Source organism: Muntiacus reevesi, chromosome 20 (genome assembly GCF_963930625.1).
Source record: "Muntiacus reevesi chromosome 20, mMunRee1.1, whole genome shotgun sequence".
NCBI lineage: Eukaryota > Metazoa > Chordata > Mammalia > Artiodactyla > Cervidae > Muntiacus > Muntiacus reevesi.
The window spans coordinates 13142243-13165810 of NC_089268.1; the positions used below are offsets into that span (position 1 = coordinate 13142243).

The window sequence follows — 23568 nt, forward strand, 5'->3', positions numbered from 1 at the left end:
GACCAATTAGGATTAGCTTGGCTACTTTGACAGGGAACCTCAAATACCAGTACCTTAAGCAAGAGAGAAGTTTATTTCTCCCACATTAAAAGTCAGGAGGTGAGTAGTCCGAGGCTCCATGATATCAGGGGTACAGCCTGTCTTTGTTATCCTGCCATTCTCAGCATGTGTTTTCCTACTCGTGATCCAAGGTAGCTGCTTGTTCTCTAGCCATCATACCTATATTCCAGCCAATATGGAGGGGGAAAGAAAGAAAGACATACTCTTTCCATTGAAAGACACTTCCCAAGTATGTGACTCTTGGTTTTGAATCTCTAGTCTGAACTTGGGTCTTACGGTGATTCCCATCTGCAAGTGGGCCTGGAGAACACAGTCTGTATCCCAGGTGGCCAGTACCCTTAAGTGCCCTTTCATTTGAGGAGGAGGTGGTAGTAGGTATTTATGGACGACAACGGTCTTTGCTGTCCTTTGGATCCTCGGACTCGGTGTTTGACTAATTCCTCTTCTCCCCGTGCCCAGCCATCCTTTTCTCTCAGTTGCCACCTTTTCCCGTCTCTTAAGTCAGAAATGCCAAGTGTGTGCGTGCGTAGTCAGTCATGTCCAATGCTTTGCAACCCCATGGACTGTAGCCTGCCAGACTCCGTCCTTGGAATTTTCCAGGCAACGATACTGCAGTGGGTTGCCATTTCCTACTACAGAGGATCTTCCCCACCCAGGGATCAAACATGCATTTCTCATGCCTCCTTCGTTGACAGGCAGATTCTTCACCCCTAGCACCTCCCGGGAAGCCAAGAAATGTTAAGACTTGTTTGTATTTTTTTTTTTTAATTTTATTTTATTAGTTGGAGGCCAATTACTTCACAACATTTCAGTGGGTTTTGTCATACATTGACACGAATAAGCCATAGAGTTACACATATTCCCCATCCCAATCCCCCCTCCCACCTCCCTCTCCACCCGACTCCTCTGGGTCCTCCCAATGCACCAGGCCTGAGCACTCGTCTCATGCATCTCACCTGGGCTAGTGATCTGTTTCACCATAGATAATATACATGCTGTTCTTTTGAAACATCCCACCTTCACCTTCTCCCACAGAGTTCAAAAGTCTGTTCTGTACTTGTTTGTATTAATGATTCTTTTTTCTCATTCTTTCATATCCAATCAGTTACAAAGCTCTGATGGTTTCATGTTCTATTTCTTGAATATCTTTCTCTCTCCATTCCTCCTATGACCTCTCTAGCTCAGGCCTGGATTGCTGAAGTGGCCAGTGTGTTTTCCCATCTCTGGTTTTTATCCGCTTCAAAACCATCTTTCACACCATTTAAACACACACCTGCCTGTTCGGCCCCTCTGCTTAAAACCCTTCACTAGCATCTCAACACCTGCAGTTAAAAATGTCCAGATTCTCGGGGTTCCCTGGTGGCCTAGTGGTTAGGATTCTAGGCTTTCACTGCCATGGCCCGGGTTCAGTCCCTGGTCAGGGAACCAAGACCCCCGCAAGCCACACAGCACAGACAAAAGTCCACATTCTGTAGCTTGTTGCGCAAGACCCTGTGTCCTCTACTTCTGCCTCACCTCTTAAAGGCAGAAATCCAAAATTAACGTCTTTAAAGCCTTCTCCTGTACCACTTCCTTATCCCTGGGCTAATCCATGTGCTTTCTTTAAGGCTCCCCTTCCTCCTGGAAGCCTGCCCTGAGACTTCCTCCCTTCCTCCTCCCACCAGCACCCCAGCGGCACTCTTTCCCTAACTCTGTGCATTTCCCCTTTGAAGGATTCTACCACACCAGCTATGATCTGTTTCCCTCCTACCATCTGCCACCAGTCTTTATGATTCTTTGAGGCCAGAGACTATTTGAAACATCTTAACATTCCCAGTGCTTTCATTTTGGTGTCCAGATATTCCATATGTGTCTCAATTAAGAGTGAGTGCTCACTCAGTCCTGTCTGACTCTCTGTAGCCCCATGGGCTATAGCCCGCCAGGCTCCTCTGTCCATGGAATTTCCGGGGAGGAATACTGGAGCGAATTGCCATTGCCTCCTCCTGGGGATCTTCCCGACCTGGGGATCAAACCCGCGTCTCTAGTGTCTCCTGCATTGGCAGGCAGATTCTTTAGCAGTGAATGAATGAGAGAATGAAAATTTTCAGTGTTTTCAGATATTCAGGAAATAGTACAGCTTTGCTGGCCTTGGCCACTGGAGGGCAGTGAATCACAGCATTTTGATACTGTGCTGATTTAGCCAAAAGTTCTCTCCTCTCCTCTCTTCTCATCTCTCCTCTTTCGTAAGGAGTAGAGGTGGAGCACCATCACTTATTCAGCAGTTACTTATTGATTCTTACACCGATTATTGATTCAGGCACCGCTCTAGGCACAGGGGATACAACCATAAACAAAGTGAACAAAAAATCCCTGCCTATCACTTCTAGATATTTATTCACAGAAAATAAAAGCATATAGTCCTTCTCACCCACACAAGGGTAACTATGGATATTTTACTGACTTCTGACACCTCAGTTAGTTTTGCCTGTCACTAAGAGAGTCCCTTGGACTGCAAGGATCCAGCCAGTCCATCCTAAAGGAGATAAGTCCTGGGTGTTCATTGGAAGGACTGATGCTGAAGCTGAAGCTCCAATACTTTGGCCACTTCATGCAGGGTCTTTGGAAAAGACCCTGATGCTGGGAGGGATTGGGGGCAGGAGGAGAAGGGGACGACAGAGGATGAGATGGGTGGATGGCATCACCGACTCCATGGGCATGAGTTTGAGTAAACTCCGGGAGTTTGTTATGGGCAGGGAGGCCTGGCGTGCTGTGATTCATGGGGTCACAAAGAGTCATACTCGACTGGACTGAACTGAACTGAAACTTTATATAAATTGAGTCATTAGAATAAAGATATTCTACTTTTCATTCTCATGCTCTGGGTTTGGAAGGAACTGGGGAGTGGAGCTGATGCTGAATTTTTAGCGCCAACCCTGTTTGGCACTTTACCCCCTTCCTCAAGGGGCCTCCTGGCCCCGTCTTCATAGACAAAGCAGCCTCGTACGTGCTAAGACAGTTGAGGAATATTTGAGGCTCTTTCCAGCAACAGACATTTATGTGGAGACACCCAGTCAGAGTGCCGAGCAGGGTTACTTTCAGCGGGCAGTTGAGAGCAGTGTGAGCATTTGGTGGGATGTCCAGGGCTGGATTTCCTCCCTCGTAGAGGTAAGCGCTCCAAGGGCAAGCTGTGGCTTGCCATCTCCCTGGGAGTGAGCCAAGTGACGTGTGCATGCTCACTCGCTGTCTCTCTTATCTGACCCGAGCATGGGTGAGATGCTGTGACAGGAGAAATTGAGGTAGCCAACATAGTCAAGACGTTTGAGCCTAGACGAGGAGCCTGTGGGCAACTGACCACGGGCCCTGGGGACCCTGGACTCCCCAGGGCCTGTTGGCATACAAGAGTCTTGGTGACACGCTGCCTGGCTCTGTGGGTGGTCTTCGGGCAGGTCCTAGAAGGCCAAGTGTGTGCCGGACCTGACACTTCCCTTGCCCCTCTAACCCGAATACTCACATAGTTTGGGTTCCTGTAATTCGGGCACCAAGAGGCTGAGTTAACCAGCAGCCATTAGTGTTCATTAAATAAAAGTAGAAGTAATACAGGAACCTGAGGAAAGGAGTCGGTTTGGTGGTGTGTTGGTTTTTAAAATTCGTTTTAGCCAGGTGCCCCACGTTGAGCAGTGGATGGGCAGAGATCGTTCTGCGTTGGTGTTTGCCTTTTAGCCGCTGCCCTGATTGACCGGCACCGTGTCGGGGAGGGCTCTGTGGTCAGCTGCTTCTCTCTCTTGGAAGCAGCATGTCTCCTCTCAAACAGTCTGGAACAGGGTTCTCATGAAACAGAACCACCCGCTCCCGTGGGTTTCTGCTCTGTAGAAACCTCTTCCCTGCCCTCACTGTCCTTTCTTTGTCAAGTGGTTTGACTTCACTGGGTTTAACCGAGGAGTCCTCTGCCTTGTCCATACTCAGCTCTGGTGGCCTTGTCACAGATACTTGCCTGAAAAATGCCAGATGAGTAATACCCAGCAAGTTTCTATAGCACTTGAACCGCTTTAAAATTATTGCATTCAAGTGATCGGATGAATTCCTTGGCACTTTTCTTAAAACTGTTTTTCTAGATAAAAGATTTAATTCCTCTTTTATGAGGTTCTTTAGATGTATGGCTGAAAAGATTTATTTTTTTCCTTTTCTCAAGCAGTTTGTTTTTGTGGTCAGAAAATATTATGCAAGCTCTTCTCATGAGTCCAGTTAAAAAAACAGACAGGAATCAGGTAAACCAGAGGCTTTGGAAAATAGAAGGGCTGTCTGTAGTCTGGAGCCTTGAATCTTCTTGTGTCTCCAGGTCGGGCTGGTTGATTCTGACCCAACAGATCACAAAATCTAGCAGTTGCCCTGCGATCACAAATGCTTTCTGGGAACTGCCTCAAGCACTGAGTGGACGAGTTACTCCTTCCAGTTTTAGCAAAACCAGTTCTTCCCAAAGCTGTTGTGGAGTGTTGGAGGCACAGGTGAGGCTAGTTTTAGGCCCGAGATCTGGAGTTGTGAGAAAAATGAACACTTGACTGGGGCCACCACTCAGGTTCATTTATCGGGTAATAACGCTGGGCTTGACAGCATGTTCCTGTCGAGCCTAGAGTGGGCAATTCGGTTTTTATAAAGAGCTGTTGGGTTTCCTCTTTTTGGGTGCTTTGCCTCTTAAAACAGCCGTAAAATATCCCTTAAAAATCTCATTCCCTCCAGTCTGAGTCCTGGCTGCTGAATGCTCCATAATGACAACCAGAGACGCTGCCCTCATCTGAGACGGCATTGCTGGCGTGGCTTCCCATTCCAGCTTCAATTATATGTTGAATTTTCTCAAGTGGGATGTTTAATGATCCTTCTGAACAGACTGTTTATGCTGAATGAAGCCCTTCCCGAGAGCATGTGGGCCTCCCTTTCTCTGCTGCTTTTTGCTGGTGCACTTAGCTCACAGTTTTTGACTGAATGTGTGAATTTTATCGTCCCAGCAGGCAGAACGCTAGAACTAAACCCTCCTCCCACTCTCTGAAGTGCTGGTGAGCTCCCCTACTGTCTGTGAAAGCCAAGAGCCAACAGGCAGGCAGGGCGTGAGGGCAGAACACGGGGAAAGGACAGCTCCCAGTTTGCGAGGCCCCAAGAGAGGGTTCAGCGTCCTCTGTTGACCCCCTTCTCCCCGGGACAGCTAAGGTTGGGAACTGGCACAGTTACTGAGAGCATCGTCTTATCTGCTTGAACCTCATGTTGTTCGATTTTCTTCCTTAAGAACCAAAGGTGGAAATGGAAAGCTTTGAAATTTGTCTTTTATTTTTTAAGGTATGTTTGGAATTAGGTTAGGTTCGGTTGCAAATAGCAGAGATCTAAAATAACAGAGACTTTAATGACAGTAATACTTAACATTTGCGTAATGCTTATTTTATCCCAGGCACTGTTCCTACTTTTCATGTATTGACTTGTTTAATCCTTACAGTGTGCCCCACTGGTGGTAGGATGTTACCACCTTCAGAGAGGAAGCATTAAGGCTTAGGAAGTAAAGTCACTTGCCCAAAGTCACAGAGCTTTTGTGAGTGACAGAGCCAGGATTTTAGCTGCACGGCCTGGCTTCAGAGTCCGTGCTCCTGACCGCTGACTGTTCTGACAAAAAAAGCCACAGGTCCCCAGGGCTCATGTGGCAGCCTGCTCCCCATCGTACTCGGGGAGCCTGGCTCTCTCCCCCAGTTACTCTCCTGTGTGTGGTTTCCATCCCCAGTGACATTTCTGCTGCAGTGTCCTGGGATGGTAGCACGCCCAGGTAGGACAAGACCCTTCAGATTATTGTGGAGCTCGGGCTCTTCATTTGTGAAACACGTACAAATAGTGGGAGAGCTTTTTTCTCGAGCCTTCCTTATGGGCTTCTTTTTTTTTTTTTTTTTTTCCTTACAGAGGAAGGGAAGCTACTGCCTGGGCTGGTTAGTGTGATCAGCCACACTCAGTAAAGGGGAGAGCCCACGTGGTTCCCTGCAGGGAGTCTGCTCCTGGAGAGTGGTCTGCTCCTGGAGAGTGGTCTGCTGGTACCCGTGGTTAGGTCCTTTGGCCCACAGCCATTCTCATATGGTTCCTCCAGGCATTACTTATGGTAGTGGGTGTTGGAGGCCCCTGGGTATCCATCCTTGGCGGGGAACAGATAGGTAAAGAGGTGGTGGCCTGTGTGGGGCAGTGAACTAGCGGTCTGAACAGCAACACAGAGGGATCTTAGAAATGGAAGATGAAGCAAAAAAAAAAAAGGAAGGCTCTAAGCTGGGTCTTGGAGCCCAGTATCACTTGATTAAATTAATAGTATACATATGGCCACCCCCCACTCTGTCAAAACACCCACTACATAAATGGTTAAGTTAGAAAAAAAAGAAAGATGGTATTTCATGGAAGGATTTTTTGGTGTGGTTTCTCAAATAGACCTTTATATATTATCTGAAGTCTGCAGGCTCAATGTTGTTTTACAAAATCTTGTTCTCTTTTTTGGTAGTAAAAGGCAGATGTAGTCCATGGAGCTCCTTTTTTCTAGAATCATGTGCATTTTTTCTTGACTAAAAGTTATACTTTAGAAATTTTGAATAGTAAGGCTTAAAGAAAATAAAAATTCTTTATCCCTACCACCTTGGGAATAAGCACTGTAAACCCTTTGATATATTTTGTTTTTCCTCTGTGGTTATACAAACACATAAATATTGTATGTACAGTAGTTGAGAGTAAACCATAAATAACTTTGTACTTTACTCCCTTCCCTCAACGCTGTGACGTGCTTCCCCATGTCATTACAAATTCCTAATAAACCTCACCTAAAATTAACCATATCATGCCTACTGTGTACCAGGGTCTGTTGTCAACACTTTACTTGTATTAACTGTGGAGTTTTTACACTGTTGCCAGGCTCATAGCTTTTCTGACAAAGCACCTCACCCTCCCCAAAAGGGTTTTTACAGCTCTTGAGGTCCATTAGAAAAACACTGATTATATAGGAGTAGAATCAGAGAGTTGTTCCACAGCATCCTGAGAAAGTCCAGTTGTAAGTCTTGATAGAGGGATAATTCTCGTAACGGAAAGGGCTGGATTCTGAATACATTCTCTCATATACCTGTGTCTCTGCAGCACCAGGGACTGCAGTGAACATGCTGTTTTCAAACAGGGCTCCAAGGAGAGAAGCTGCCTTTGACACAGAATGCAAGGGCCCGCACGTGTCCGTGTGTGGCCTCTGACAGGCATGTGGGGCCTGTGGGTTGAGGTGGCTTGTCTTGTCCACCTTGTCTCCCGCAGGAAGGAAACATCGCACATTCCTTCTTCTAGAAGACTCCTGTGTTCTCCCTTCTCGCATCTCAGACCAGATGGACAGCCTGTCACTCTTGTCACTCAATGTGGGGTTTCCATGACACGCTCATGGGCAGGCCTTTTTAAAAGAGGTGCCAAGGCTAAAGAAACTGGGGAAGTGCTGAGTAAGCCAGATGAAGGAGATTTTCTTAATGCAGAATTCCTAAGAACTTCTTGAATCCTTTTATGAATGTCCAAGATGAGGCTATATAATGCAACGTTTCTCAGCCGTGTTTGTCCATGGAATCTTTTTTACTTGAGTATCCTATAGGATTGAGGTTTTTGCAGAACCCAGCTTGATAACTGCCAGCTTGGTGAAATTAAATCCTGGACGCTTGCATGGGTTTTGGCCATCTTCCTTCACACAACTCACTTCTGAGGTGTGAGGCCCTGTGTCTGCCTTGTCAGAATGGGGGGATTCTGTCTTTAAAAGGACCTGTGGGGGCTCCCTGATCCCAGCTGTTCTCACTGCCCATAAGAGGGAGTATGTTAGTTCACTGAATTTCTGAAATAAAGAATTTTTCCAGACCATCTCCAGGGGGCTGGATATAGCTCATTGAACATGAGGCCTGAAGTTTTTTGGTTTTTTTCCCTCAAACTAAATGAAAAATGCAGTGGAAGAGAAAGATGTGTTGGACCCAGCCAACCCGGTGTGAGAAATGGCCTGTCCAGTGCTGTCATGAGATTCTCCAGTGCCTTCCTGGGACACGCCTGCCCACCTGGCAAGGGCACGGGAGGGGCAGGCCCCTGCTCCTTGGCCTCACATGAGCTGGCTCCCTCCGGGCCTTAAGGGACCCGTTGAAGATACTAGACTCTGACTTTCTCCATTTTTTTAGAGAAAACCTCTGGACTTTCTTCACCTTTTGTTTTACAGAAGAGGATGTGGAGAACTTTGACGTGACCAATTTGTCTCAGGACATGCTTCGAAGCATAGAAGCCGACAGTTTTTGGTGCATGAGCAAACTGCTGGACGGGATCCAGGTGAGCGACTCTGCCCTTTCGGGATGCCCTGCCTGGGGCTCCCTTTGGATTCCTTGTTGCTCTTCTGCATCAGACAACACCCTCCCCGCCACCGGCCCCAGCATGGCTCCTCCCCTTTTGTTCCATCCATCTTTACTTCGTTCATTAGCTTTACAGCTTTCAAAAGGCAGTGATCCTAGGCGACTTCCCTGGCAGCCCAGTGGTTAGGACTCTGCGCTTTCACTCCTGCGGACATGGGTTTGATCCCTGTTTGGGGAACTAAGATCTTGCAAGTTGTGCTGTGCGGCAAAAAAAAAAAGGCAATGGTCTCATGTCGCCTGGAGTCTCGGGGAGTCTCCGTGTTGCTCTGCCTTTCCCATTAGGCTCTGCTGTGCTCCCAGCCATGCAGTTTGCCTCCAAAGCACATGCCTTTCCCCACACTCTGCTGTTCTGTGAGGTTCCTTTGTTCCCCACAACAGCAGCTGCTGGCAGCAGCTTTGGAGAAGCAGCTTGTGCTTTGAAACGTGTTTCAGTAACCCTGGGGAAGGGGTGGCCTGACGGTGTGCTATTCCCTGCTCGGCCTCAGTTCTGTGTTATTTGCAGGATAACTACACCTTTGCACAACCAGGGATCCAGAAGAAGGTCAAGGCGCTGGAAGAGCTTGTCAGTCGGATAGATGGTAGGTTCAGAGGAAGAACTCTCTAGCAGTGTGATTCTGACACAAGTGTGACTCGCACACAGTGTGATTATGCTGGTGCGGGGGGCGGGGGGTGTCTCCTCGGCCCCTGTCCTGGCCGTGACCCCTTCCAGTTCACTCAATGCTGTTGGCAACGCTGACATCCTTCCACATTCTCACTGGGAAGGTGAGGCGAGAACTCTGCTGTTAGGTCACATTCTTTTCTCGCCTTTGTTTCCTGTCACCAGGTTCTGCCAGTCCTCCTTCAGCATCTCTCCTGAAATTCACCTTTTTGTTCTTCATGGCCCTAGCCACAGCTCTGGTCCAGCCATGCTTGAGTTTCTGCAGCTTCCTCCTAGAAGCACTCGCCTCCTCCATCCTCGTCCCTCTTGCACATCTCTCACACACCTCCGTCTTTGCAGAGCTCTGTTCTGGTCACATCCTACTTCTCCTCTGAAAGCCCATGTTCTCCATTGCTTTTAGCACCAAGTCTGTAGTCTGACCTCGTCCTTCCCGCTGTGATGTGACTCAGGATTTCTGGGCTCGATGTAGGGTCCTCAGGTGCGCCTGGAACCCCAGCAGGACATCCCGTAGCTCCCTGTGACCCGTCTGGGTGGGAAACAGGAGTCGTGGCCTCCCGAAGCAGAATGTCTTTGAGGAACAGGAGCCCTGCAGTAAGTCCTGGCCCCACCGTGAGATCCTGGAGTGTTAGAACTGAAGGCAAGTCAGAGAGCCCTGCTGTTGACTGATGAGGAAACTGAGGCCTGGGGAGAGAAGTTGAAATTAAGTTTTATGAAGTTCACATGCAGGTCTAACAGCAAGGTCTTTTGTTAAGTGGAATGTCCAGCACCAGTTAATTCTATCAGTTGCTGCACAACTAATAAGTTCCATTATCTGGTTTTCCATCATGGATTTTTCTGCTTCACCAGTGCATTCCTCATCCCTGCCCCACCTCCCCCCACCCCCCACCATATGGAGATTGCATATCTTTCTCCTTTCCTGGGTTCTCTTCCCTTGAAAACCTTCCCTGATTTGTTCCATTCATTCCAGCTTCCTTTTACAAGTTAGGATTTCAGTCCCTAGAGCTGATTTGATTATTTGCTGCTCTTTCCCATGCATTGCATGTGGGATGCTTTTATCTCTCTGCCTCATTGCGTGGCCCAGCAGTCAGCTCCATGCCGAGCCCACACCCAACTCTCCTGCCTCCCTCTCTTGGCTCCTGGGACGGGGCGTATGCTGAGCTGTCTGACAGGGGCTGGCTTCCAGAGGGCCTGTGCTGTAGTTTTTTCCACTGTCTGGTCTGGCCTGTTTTTTCATCTTCTGCCATCAAAAATATCTGATAAATAAAGCCATAGTATGTTAGGATATAGTATATTTTTAAATGTATATATCTTTGTGCTTTGAATTATAGAATACTCAATACAATCAACTTGTCAACTTAGACAATTCGAAAAAACCGCAAAAGTAAAAAATCCTCCCCCTTCTTTAAATTCTGCTCCCTAGAAATAAACCATTTATTGATAGTTACTCTTTCAAAAGCTGTAGTATTTACCACATGAGGGTGCTGTTGTAGACACTTTTATTTTCTCATTTTATTCACCCCCAGACTTACTGAGGTTTGAATGAGTATCCCCATTTATAGATTAGGGAACTGAGGAGGATGGTGATTTTTTTTTTTTTTTTTTAAATCCTATCAGGCAGTATCTGAAGGGCTGCCATATGGAACAGGGGTCAGGTGTGTTTGGGTTGTTCAAGAACACCACGCCCACACCATGGGGTGGGAGTTGTGGGGGAAGCTGGTGTCTGTTGAATGTGGCAAAGCTCTTTGCGGTGAATCACTTAATCAGTGGGAGAGGCTGCCCTTGAGTGGAGTCGGTGAACCTCTTTCCCCGGCTGTTTAAGTCCCTGCTGGCTGCCATCTGTCAGAGATGCTGAAGAGGAATCCTCACCGGTGGGAGGGTGGCCAAGGTGACCCACACAGCTCTTTTCCACTGCGTCTCCTTCTGTGATGCGTAACACGGTCAAGCAGCCAAGAGAGCCTCATGTCTCCCCCGCTTGACGGCCCGAGCAGCCCTGCAAAGGAAGAAAGGCCCCCAAAATGTCACTGTGGGATGTTCAAATAGTTCTCCTACGTGCGGGTCTGAGCTAACCAAGCAGTGCTGCTGTGAGTTGGTGGGATCAAACGCCCGACAGTCAGGTGCCGGTTTGGCCCCTCTAGTCCGGGCTTCCCCAGGGGGAGCAGCTGAAAAGCAATGGGAACTGGGACTTCCCTGGTGGTCCAGTGGTTAAGAATCTACCTTGGAATGCAAGGGACGCAGGTTCAATCCCTGGTCGGGGAACTAAGATCCCTTATGCCACAGAGCAATCAAGCCTAAGCGCTGTGGCAAAAGATCCCACGTGACGCAGTGAAGATCCAACACAGCTAAATAAACAAATATTTAAAAAAAAAAAAAAGGAAACAGAAACTGCCTTTTTGGTTTATGTGAGTCACGGTCCAATCCCCTAGGTTGCGCTCAGGGGGCCAATGACCCTTCCTGTTTCAGAGCAGGTACATAATCACTTCAGGAGGTACGAGGTGGAATACCTGCAGTTTGCCTTCCGTTGGATGAACAACCTGCTGATGCGGGAGCTTCCCCTTCGCTGCACCATCCGCCTGTGGGACACGTACCAGGTATGGGGAGACCTCCCCCCCAACAAACACACACGCCAGGCTGTCCCTGAGGCACCCGGCTCCCTACCGGCTGCAGCCGCTCCGAAGTCCCCCCCACCTCCTTCCTGCCTCTGTCTGTGTTGTCCTCAAGGGCAGGGCCACTGTGCACCCAGCCACGGAAGGGCTGCTGCTCCGCTTTCCCCACTCACAGAAGGATGGATGTGAGAGGGCTGGAGCCAGCTTCTTGTCAGGGCTTGGAGACCTAACTCTTTCTGTTTTTCTTTTTCCCCTTCCCAGTCTGAACCAGAAGGGTTCTCCCACTTTCATCTCTACGTGTGTGCAGCTTTCTTGATCAAGTGGAGGAAAGAGATCCTGGATGAGGAGGACTTTCAGGTGAGGGGCCTGCGCTCAGCCTGCGCTGGGGGTGCGCGTCAGAGGGGACGTTATCCCGCTCGGGGGGCTGTTCAGAGAGAAGGTACTGCAGCAGGTGCCTGGCTGGGAAGAGGAAAGGTGAGGGGATGTTCAGAAGAGGGTGCCCCTCCTGCATAGCAGGAAGCTCTGGGGGCCCAGAGTTCTTCAGTGTGAAAGGGTCTTAGCAGTGGAAAGGCTGCAGAGCACCTGGGCAGGTCTAAGAGGCCTTCCAGTCGTTCATGATGAGCATTTATTGAATGCCTGCAGTATGCTCAGCGCCACTGAGGGAGTAAGACATAGAGAAGGTAGAACAGAGAGCTCTATTCTTCTAGAGCTTACGTTCTAGTTGGGGAGATACATAGTAAACAAAAGCAGTGTAAATTAAAAAGAATATTAGAGGGTGATAAATTTTTATTTTTTTAAGTAGATAAGTTGTTTTATATATATATATATATATATATATATAAAGGATAAAGGGATTACTAGGTGGTAGGGAAGAGACAGGTTGCAGTTTCAAATAAAGTAGTCAGGATAGGCTCACTGAGAAGGTGACATGTGAGCAAAGGCTGGGAGAGGGTGAGGGAGCCACGTGGACATCTGGGGGTCCACGGGGAGAGCGTCCAGGCGGCAGGAGCAGCCGTGCAGAGGCAGTAAGGGTGCAGTGTGCCTGAGCTGTCTGTGGAACCTGGAGCAGAGTGGCCCAAGGAAAGAGTTAGAAAGAGGCCGGAGAAGTCACAGGGGACTCAGGTCATGGCGGCTTTATATATGGCCAAAGTCCTCCAGTCAGGATTTTGGCTTTTACTCCGAGTGGAAGAGGATCCAGGAGAAAGTCTTGTGCTGAGGAGGGGCATCATCTGACTTACAGTTTCAGGAGATCCCTCTAGTGTGGGCTTCAGGTGAGGCCAGCGAATGCTGGGGCCCACCCCAGAGGCTCCACGAGGGTGGCCTGCACCTGGATGGGGGGGTGGAGATGTGACAAGTGGCCAGGTCTTAGATGTTCTTTGTAAGAGTCAACAGGAATTCCTGAGAAATCAGGTATAGAGTATACCAAAGGGATGAGTTGGGGTGACTCCACAGTTTGCGAGAAGGCTATAGGAGGAACAGGTTTGTGGAGGAAGATCAGGAGTTCATTTTGGGGCATGATGAATTTTAAACACCGTTAAAAGACATCCAAATGGAGAGGTAGAGTAGGGAAGTAAATCTTGTGAGTCTGGGCTTGAAAGAGAGAGGAGTCTGGACTGGACATGTGTGTTTAGGAGCCTCTGGCTAGATGGTCCTTGAAGCCGGGCCCCTGGATGAAATCCAGAGGAGGTGGGAGTGAACAGAATAGACACGAGAACCAGGCCTGAGCCCCGGCAGCCCCCCTCACGGAAGATCAAGGAGGAGAGGTGGTCAGGCAAGGGGGGAGGGTGGCCAGTGGGAGTGCAGTGTCCTGGAACCCGAGGTGGGGATGCGAGGAAGACTGAAGAGGCAGTGGAAGCCAGCCAGCTGCTGCAGGGGCCCAGGAGCAGGGGACGGGGTGTGGGGACTGCGGGGAGCGGCTGCCAGGCTCTGCCGTCTGCAGAGAGGGCCGGGGAGGGAGGGCACTTGAAGGTCATAATCTCTCGGGGCAGCGGCAGTGGGCTTGTTTTTCTGCTTTGTATGTTGCTGAACTGGGGGGGTGGGGGTGTTTTTTTTTTAATGGGCATATATTCCTTTTAAAAATGCGAGTGGGGGGAGAGCCAGAGAAGGTTGGGTATTTTTCTATGTTCTAACTAATACTGTGGGCCTTCTCAGGAACAGCAGCCTCTCCACGTGACCCCCAGGCAGGCCCACTCTGTAATTGGTGTTAGGTGGTTAAAGCACAAGAAACCTGTCCCGCAAATAGGTGGAAAGACAGGACCCAACTTGCCCAGGGAAGGGCTTTGGGAGAGAAAGGGAGGAGTGGGCCTCTGCGGGTAGGTGTCAGGGCGGCGGGCAAAGCGCTGAGGCTTCTGCCAGCCAGAAGCGTGTGCGGCGCCCGGGATGAACAAGAGGCTGGGCTGGGCTGGGCACGCGCTGGGTGAGCTGTCAGTTTTGATACTGTGGTTGAGGAGGCGCAGCTATCGGGAGCCCGCAGTGTAATTTGGTTTATCATGAGCCAGGCTCAGAGAGCCTTGTCACATGTGATAGCAGCGCTTTCCAGATTAGCTCGGAGATTGGGGGGGGTGGGAGGTGACTCCTGGAATGGTGCATAGCAGTTCACAACATCGACAGCACAGGACCATAGTCTGAGACTTTAAAACCACCTTAGACATGGAGATGTTCTATCTGATGGATCTGAGGCCTTTTTGCAGTAACCCACAGAATGACAATGGGCTTTTTGTTGACTCATTAACACCTCAGCTAGTCCTCCTCAATCGAGGAATCTCCCCTCTTTCCTTGAGACAAAAGGGAATGGATAGTTAAACGATAATTTGCAGAGTTCCCTGAAACTCCACAGATCTATAATTCTATGAATAATGAAAGAAGAAGGGCGCCTGGCTGTGCTTGGACAGGCCAGCGGTGTCCCTTAGGAGACACAACAAGGGCAGGAGAGCATCATGTGGCGTTGGGAGATGCGGGCCCGTGACCTCTGCAGAAAAAGACAGCCCGCACTGCCCAGCTGCTGACGGGCCGCCTGCAGCTAAAACAGAGAGGAGGCTCTGTCCATGAATACAGGTGTCCCAGAGAGCCTCACATGCCCAGCCCACGGGAGAGGTTTTAGGGCTGAAAGCTGAGTGACTCAAAGAAGAACCAGGTGAAGTAGCTGCAGAAATAAATGAGTTTGCGGCACTTTGGGCAGACCAGGCACGTATCACCCTTAAAGAGCAGGGGAAGGGAGCCAGCTGTAAAGGGAGCCAGTGCCACATATATCAGGGGAACCAGCGGCCCCCGCCCCCTTCTAAAGTTGGGGGCTATGCAGAATAGTCCAGTGGTTAAGCCACAGTCTCTGGAACCTGTCTGCCTGGGGTCGAATCCTGGCTCTGCCATTTTTCTAGGTCTGTAGCCTTCAGCAGACTAACTTGGCCCTGTAAGTTTTCTTACCGGAAAAATGGAATGAGAGTACTTACCTTCTAGAGCTGTTAATGAGGATTATACAGATTGCTGCACTTGAAGCTGTCAGAATGGTACACTCAGCCTGTGGCCTTCAAAGCAGTGAGTTTATTAACCCTAATATTATTAGTTCCTGCAGTGTACTCTTGAGTCTGAGAAGCAGTGAAATGAGGATAGCTTCAGGAACCCAAGTCTTTTAGTGACTTTGAACTTACCTGAGTAAGCTCTACTAGGCTAATCCTGGGTAGGACCAAGCTGGGTGACCAGGTGGGGCTGGAGGAGATGTTCAGAGGGTGCAGGGGCAAAGCGCGGTGCCCCGGTGGTGAGCCCCCAGAGGGAAGGACCCCTGCTTCTCCCTGGCTGAGCAGTTGTCTGGGGTCACGCTGCCTGGGGTGGGGACCGAAAACAGACACAGGAGGATCACTCCAACAGGTTTCCTTGCTGAGACCTCTGAGCAAGAGAACCTCAGGCGTGTCCATGCACAGGGGCCGTAGGGGCAGGATGGCCCGGTCCTCGGGGCCGTAGGCTGCTTGAAACGGGCTTCCGGCAGAGCTAGGCCGGGGCTCTTTCCTGGTAGAGGGGGCCTCGGCGATTCTGGCCCTCAGCCTGGGCTGCCTGATGATAATGTCCAGTTGCATTTTATGAAATTGTCTATAGGTCACACAGTCAAGTATTGGCAATTTAATAAGGTTCAATCTAATAATAGCGGCTTCGCAGCACTCAATGTAGCAGGCCCGATCATAAGTGCTTCTCTGTGTTAGCTCATTGCAGCCATCCCACAAGAAACGTTGTAGTAACTGCCCCTGTTTCACAAATGGGGAAACTGAGTCACGGTGAGTAGGACTACGGTATGTGCCTACTCACACCTGAGGTGAAGTGACTAAGCCAGGGTCACCCAGGGAGTCAAGGACTGGCTTGACTCAAACGGTGGGGCCCTGGAAGCCGGGCTCTGGGCGTGGACTGTGTGTCCCGCTGCTCCCTCGGGGCCTGGCCAGGCACCTCCTGGGCCACCGGGGCTCAGATTGCATCCTCCTCCCCCTCCTCCGCTATTATGGAGGTAGTGATTTCCTAGATACATTATTTAATGTAAGTCAGAACAGGCATTTGAACAAATGCCTGGTCACATGTAACCTAAAAATTCCCCTCGGGGAAAAGCAGCATCTCTGGGAGTCCAGGAGAGCACGGGACCCCACAGAGATGTCAGGGCAGGCGCTGACAAGCCCTCGGATGGCTCAGGAGTGACCTTCAGAAGCCCTGTGCAGGGAGCTCCAAGACCAATAACCAGAGTTCCTTTAAATACATAAAAAGGGAACTGGCAAAGGAGTTGGTGGGACCTGCTGATGACCCTTAAACCAGAGGAGCAGCTGGTCTCAATCCTTTACTTTCATCTTATAGAAGAAAACCTTGGAGAGATTCCCACCCTGAAAGTGACTTTTGCAGGAGACAGGTCAGAATTGTTAAATGAAATAGTGGTAAGCCTGTGGGCTGTTCCAAGCCTGAATACCCAACTAAGAGTAAATAAAGCCCTTGAACCAGATGGCATCCACCAACCACTTCTGCAGAAATTCAAGGGTGGGATTGTGGAACATTGCCCACAACACAGGCCCCATCTTCAGAAACATCCAGTAAATCGCCAGTTTGAATCATCCCCAGAAAGTTCCCAGATTTTAATACCCTGGGAACTAAAGATCTTCCACCCAGAGCAGGCGAGTGTGAGAAAGGACACGACTCCTCGACATAGAAACAAAACAAACATCAGAGGGGGACTCCACTTTCTCTAGGGGGGAGTCTTGTACTAAATGTCCTGGGTACTTTTGATGCTGGGAAACCTATGAATAAGTGTGATGCTGAAAAAGTTTACATAACAAGGACGCGTCTTGGAAGTTTTTATTGAGACCAAGGGAATTGTTTCACTGATTCTCAAAACAAGAGGGATTTGTTTCAGAATACTTACTTAGGGGGCCGGATGAGTGTGGGTGGCCGCAGCATTCCTGGCGACCTCGACATAGCAGTGAGGCCATGGCAGAACCACAGCCCGAATCCAGCCGCCTCACGGACAAGACCACCCTCAGCTGCTGCTGCAACCCAGATCCCAGCAGGGAGGATTTCCTCTTGCAGCAGACGATGCTGCGAATTCGGGATCCTAGGAAGTCATTGGGTTTTTGTGCTAGAATTCTTGGAATGAGACTACTCCCAGAATTAGGTTTTCCCACTGGGAAATTTTCACCGTTCCTTGGTTTGCTGCTGCTGCTAAGTCACTTTAGTCATGTCCAACTCTGTGCGACCCTATGGACAGCAGCCCATCAGGCTCCTCCAGGCAAGAATGCTGGGGTGGGTTGCCATTTCCTTCTCCAGTTCCTTGGTTTAGGAAGGTAAAAAAGACACTCAAAAGATAAGATGAAAGAACTTCCCTGGTGGTCCAGTGGTAAAGAGTCCATGCTTCCAACTGCTGGGGGCATAAGTTTGATCCCTGGTCAGGGAAGTTCCACATACTGCGTGGTGTGGCCAGAAGTAAAAGATGCATCCTGGGCCATCTCCGGAAAAGCTGCCCTTGAGCTGACACACATTTGGAGCAGTGCAGACACTGAAATCAGAGTTACCACAATGGCGGTTCAGGCCCTCGGGGATTCGGTCACATTGAAATCGCTGTTCCTGACGTTCACGGGGCTTGTAAAAGGTTCGAAAAACTGGGAGTCCAGTGTGTAGAGAAACCTGATGATGGGAAAATGGAAGGCTTGGCATTTATTCACAATCCTCATGGCTTCTGGAGTGAAATTTTGAATCCTAACAGAATGATAACTGTTATTTAGTTCTGTGAGAATGCTCATTTGAGATTTCAGCAGAGACATTGTGGAAGGTGAAACAGGAAACCCTGTGATTGAAGATATTCAGATAACCAGGCGCATCCAGGACTGGTGGATCCTTGTCCCAACTCAGATTACTCTTCAGTCTGTTTCCCTTTCCTGTTTCAGCTGTTTTTCACCTAACTATTGTCACCCTAGTTTTAAAGTAGTACTTTGTCTTATGTCCTTGAATACAGTTGTATAACTTTACTTTTTTAGGCAATAATTAGAACAATTCCCTTCAGAGGCTGCATGTTCCTTCTGTCTCCTTACGAGCCACAAGTCTACAAGTCTGCCTTTGAGTCACCATTTTCATAAAAAGAAGAAAAAAGCACTTAACATGTTTTTGTCATGGTTACCTTCTGGGGTTTCAGTTCCTCAGAAGTGATTTTTCACAATGAGAAGTAAAGAACCCTGAGTGCGCGCACAAACACATACACAGAGAAAACTTATTTGACTAGGAAAGTATTTTTACATGCCTGAATACACTTAACATTTGCAAAGAATGTGCCAGTTTTCCTGGGTGATTCCACCCACGGTGTCATATTTAATGGTATATATTTTCTGTGACCTTTAAGTTCTCTGTTATTAATTATTTCACGTCTTATTTGGTTGTCCGTGGCCCTTATTACCAAGTAACATTAATCAGCTCTTGCAGATTTCCTTCAGCAGCTTCTTCTGTGGCTTCTTTTCTTTTCGTTCCTTCTGCATCGTGCCCCACTTCTCTTGTTTCAGGCACACGGTGTTTAGCAGAGTGGTTGTAAGCACAGACTCTGGTACCAGACGAGTCTGGTGTTAGTCACTCAGTCGTGTCGACCCTGTGGACTGTAGCCCACCAGGCTCCTCTGTCCCTGGGATCCTCCAAGCAAGAATACTGGAGTGGGTGGCCATTTCCTTCTCCAGGGGATCTTCCCCCACCCCAGGATCAAAGCCGGGTCTCCTGCATTGCAGGCAGATTCTTTACTGTCTGAGCCACCAGGGAAGCCCAGATTACCCAGGTTCAGCTCCTAGCCCAGCACTATGTGATCTATGCAAGTTCCTTAACTCCTCACCCTCACTTATTTCGTATGTAAAGTGGGCATAGTAAGATGTGCCTCACAGAGTTGATATGGGGCTTAAATGTGCTAGAGTACATGTAAAGACCCCCATCTGGTGAGCAGTAAGTGCTCCATAAACGGTAATTGCCACTGTGATGGTGGTTATCCTTGATGTTCCCCCCTTGCTCTTCAGTTCTTCCATCTGTTGAACATTCTCTATGAGTTTCCCCTGCATGTTTTCTTATCAAGGACTCTGCTTGTTCCCCGATACCCCTTCTCCTTCGGCCCCCTTGTCTTCCCCTCCGTCCCCTCACATGTGACTCATCCTTCTTCTTTTTCCTTGGAATCTGGATTCTCAGCAGGTACCTTCTTTAGCCATTTCGAGCTTTTCTTCTCTGAAAGCCGCCGCCTCTTCTCACTTGGAATCACTCTCAGCTGCTTGCCCCATAAGCTGTCTGCTCACACCTGTGGTGTTCCACCGACTGTGTATTAATGCTTCATGCTCCCGTGAGCTGGCTTTGTAACACATGTTCGATTCCCCACCGAACATGTGTCTCTTCTCTACCCCTTGATTAACGTACCTGATTTGTAATTGACAGCGTCTTTTCCCACCCGTGATAATCCAGTTTCTACTTCTTTATCCCTTATTTATCAATGCATGGACCTGGTTCCCATTTTTACAGTTCTGTGGGGGGTGCAGTTCCTGGGTACGGCCACCAGGTGGCAGAATGGTTCCTCCCACCTAAGCCTCAACTGTTGGTGGGAGGCAGTAGGAAGCTGACTTGTTCAAGGGTAGAATTATTTCAGGGCTTCTGGGAGGTTTCTAGCAAGACTAGAAAAACTGGAAATTACAGGTAGATTCTCTCCTAGAAGAAAATATTCTCCTCTAGACACATCAACTGTTGGTTGTTTTTGCTTATGAGTTATTCAAGTGTATGTAACCATTACAGAATCTGCCTGCAGTGCAGGAGACCCAGGTTTGATCCCTGGGTCAGGAAGATCCCCTGGAGAAGGGCATGGATACCCACTCCAGCTTTCTCGCTTGGAGAATTCCATGGACAAAGGAACCTGGTGGGGTCCTCCTGGTGGAGTCCACGGGGTCGCAAAGAGTCAGACAGGACTGAGCGACTAACAAAAACCATTATAGAAAAATTAGAAAATACCAATAAGGAAAAAGAAGGTACTTGAAATCTTATCATACAAAGGTGATATATCTCCTTCCAGACATTTTGCCATGCAGATCTGTGTGAATAAATACATATTGTCTGAACATAACCCTTAATGGAAATACTCTGTATATTGGGTTGGCCAGAAAGTTTGTTTGGATTTTCCTTTTTTTTTTTTTAAAGGTTTTTATTTATTTACTTATCTGACATGTACACACCGCTGTATTTCAGTTATTTTTTTGGCTGTGCTGAGTCTTCGTTGCCGCACTCGCAGCTCTAGTTGTGGAGAGCCGGGGAGCTCTCTAGCTGCTGTGCATAGGCTTCTAATTGTGGTGTCTTGTCTTGCAGAGCACGGGCTCTGGGCGCAGGGCTTCAGCAGTTGCAGCGCAGGGGCCCATCATTTGTGGCTCGCGGGTCCTAGAGCGTGCAGGCTTCAGTAGTTGTGGCGTTCAGGTTTAGCTGGCTCCTCAGCATGTGGAATCTCTTTCTGGAACAGGGATCAAAGCCATGTCCCCTGCACTGGCAGGCGGAGTCTCATCATCCACTGCGCCACCAGGGAAGTCCTGTTCAGGTTTTTCTGTTTGGTGTTGTGAAATATGTTGTTTTTGTAACCTCCTTTTATCATTGGTACAAAATATAGTAGATGTTCCATAATGTCAGAATGCATAGACGTGTATAGTTTTTCCCATTTTTGCATTTTTTGCACATTACACGAGTACATGCTTATACAAAAATTGTGAAAGCATTGATAACTTGAGTGCAGGGTATTCCATTTTACAGATTTGTCTTCATTTTTAAAAATCTTTTTTTTTTTTTGGTCGCAGTGTGCAGCTTGCTGTATCTGATCAGTTCTCTGATCAGGGATCGAACCTGTGCACTCAACAGCTAAAGCATAAAGTCCTCACCATTGGACTGCCAGGGAATTCCCTTGACTTGTGGCTTTCAGTTCAATTCTCAGGCTTGGAAACCCAGGGACAGCGTTTACAATTAGCCAGGTTTGTTGAATGAGAGTATTCAGCCCTGTTCAAGATCCAGGGACATGAACATTTTTTCTGGATGAGTCTTAGGTACCTTTAAAGCGTTCATGCCCTTTGACACGTAATTTCATTCCTAGGAATTTAGCCCAAGGAAATAATCTAAAATATGGCTTTATGCACAAGGCTGTTCATTATAATTTCATTATAGTGAAAAATCAGAAATAATTAAATGCTCAAAACAGGAAGATACTGAGTAAATTAGGGTACTTCTGCATCATGGAAAATTCTTTGACCATTGAAAATGTCTAAAAGGAGTTTTTAATATTAGAGGAAATGCTTATGCTAAGTGCTACACAGATTCAAAAATATTTAGAGAAAATGTTTCATCTGTATAAAAATGTGCAGAAAAAAGACTGGAAGGAAATATGCCAGAATGCTTTAAAAGTAGCTTCCTCTTAATTATGAAGTTAAGGGTGGTTTATTTTGTGCTCTATTATTTTCAACAAAGTAAACAAGCGTCCAGAAAATGTGTATTACTAGGGGGAAAATGTTCTGTAACAGAAGTAATATACAAAGACTTTATTGTAATAATTAAAAGTGAGGTGAAATATAATGAGAGAAAGCAAGTCTCGCATCTCCAAAGGTATAACCAGTGTTAACAGTTTCACCACCTAGCCTTTTAAAAATTTTACATACATACGTGCATATACAAACATATAGTTGTATTTTCTCTTACCTGAGTGGGATCATAACTCTATTTTTCTGCAACTTGCTTGTTTTTGCCCCTAAAAATGTCTTTGGTGTCTTTGCACCTTGACACATGCAGTCCTGCTTCGTATTATAGGTGCTGCTTGTATTTCAGAATTTGGAGAGTTGTTTTCTCTGAGTGCCCGGTACTGACAGGCGCCTCCCTCGTGTCCTTTTCCCCACTATTTGAAGCAATGGTGTGGTGCTGACCCTTGTACAGGAGTGCAGATGTCTCCCAAGGAGAAGTACTAAGAAGTTAAGTTGCTGGATCAGAGACCATGTGTATTTCTGGGTTTATTTTTTTCCCCTTTGTTTTCTGTTTGTTTTTTTTCCCCCTCTGTTTTTTTTGTCCTGTTTTGTGGGAGAGGGGTATTGTTTGTTTGGTTGGGGTTTTGTTTTTTGGCCACACTGTGCAGCTTGCAGGATCTTAGTTCCCCAACCAGGGCTGGAACCCAGGCCCCGGCAGTGCAAGCACTGAGTCTAACCACTGGGCTGCCAGCGCAGTCCCTGCATCTCTGGTTTTGACAGATGTGGCCTGAGTTTAAGATGATATGAACTTGTCTCCTGAAACCAAGACCAGAGAATAACAGTGGCTTCAAACAAAATAGCTGTTTGCTTCTCTTCCATTAAGAGGCGGAGTGTGAGTCCAGGGCCAACGTGGCTCTGGGTTGGCAAGGACTTGGGTTTCTTCTCTCTTGTTGCTCTGCCATCTTCAACACATAGCTTTATTCTTAGGGTGTAAGATGACTGCTTCAAACTCCTCCATTCATCACCGTTTTCTAGGAAGGGGAGGAGTAGTTTAGGGCAGAACCCAGGAGTTACACTGCCCCCCAGATTGGCCAGAACTTATCATACTGGCCATACACAGCAGTGATGTTCCAGTGTATCTCTGTGCCCAGCTAAACTTCTGTTCCTAAGGGAAGAAATATTATAAAAGATACGCAAGACCTCTTCACTAAAAATTATGAAACATTGCTAGAGGGCACACATCGGCCAGTGGCAGGGTTACAGCATGTTGATGGGCCATTGGCATTTTGTACATTATCTGTTTGCATCCGTTTTTGTTTTTTTTTTTTTCATTTAGTGGTTTTCCTTTTCTTCTTACTGATTTTTAGGTACTCCTTTTTTATTGTAGATATTAACCTTTTGTCTTTTATAAGTGTTATAAATATTTTCCTGTAGTCAATTTTCTTGTATTTTAACCTTGTTTTTGTGCCTTGATATAATGAGGTTTCAGAACTGTATCAAATCCGTCAGTCTCTTTCTGGGTTTTGTCTTGCTACTGTTTCTTTTATAATCAGAAAAATAAGAAGATCCAGTTCGGAAAGAGAGGCAGAGAAAGAACACAAAGTGGCAGCAAAGGCAAGGGTAACTAAATTATAGAGATAACCTAAAATTTCACATTCATTCTTTATTCTAATATCCTCTTTAATAGGCTCTCTCCATGGAGCTGATTGAGGGACCTGGGCTTTGAAAATTGGATAGGATTTAGATAGGTAGAGGAGAAAAAGAAGAGGTGTTCCAAGCAAAAGGAACAACCTAAATTAAACCCTGGAGGCACAGATAAATGTGGCTGAAGTGGACCCGGCTGGATGAGGCTCATACCTTGGGAATAGTGGGACATAAGCTGGACAAGTAGGTTGAGGACAGTCTCTGGG

General features: G+C 47.7%; 1 protein-coding gene and 1 pseudogene across 3 annotated transcripts in view; both read left to right on the top strand.

Annotated features, from left to right (window-relative positions):
• TBC1D22B (TBC1 domain family member 22B) overlaps positions 1-23568 on the top strand; it is an 80511-nt gene that overhangs the window by 47461 nt on the left and 9482 nt on the right. For 2 of the 3 annotated variants that reach the window (XM_065912834.1, XM_065912833.1), the window contains exons 9-12: positions 8264-8370; positions 8953-9028; positions 11569-11696; positions 11973-12068. In XM_065912834.1, coding sequence (XP_065768906.1) covers positions 8264-8370; positions 8953-9028; positions 11569-11696; positions 11973-12068 — 407 coding nt within the window. Of the gene's footprint in view, positions 1-8263; positions 8371-8952; positions 9029-11568; positions 11697-11972; positions 12069-21010; positions 21329-23568 lie in introns of those variants that run through there. The other variant, XM_065912835.1, reaches the window with a different exon arrangement.
• Positions 17160-18312, top strand: LOC136151842 (lactoylglutathione lyase-like; annotated as a pseudogene).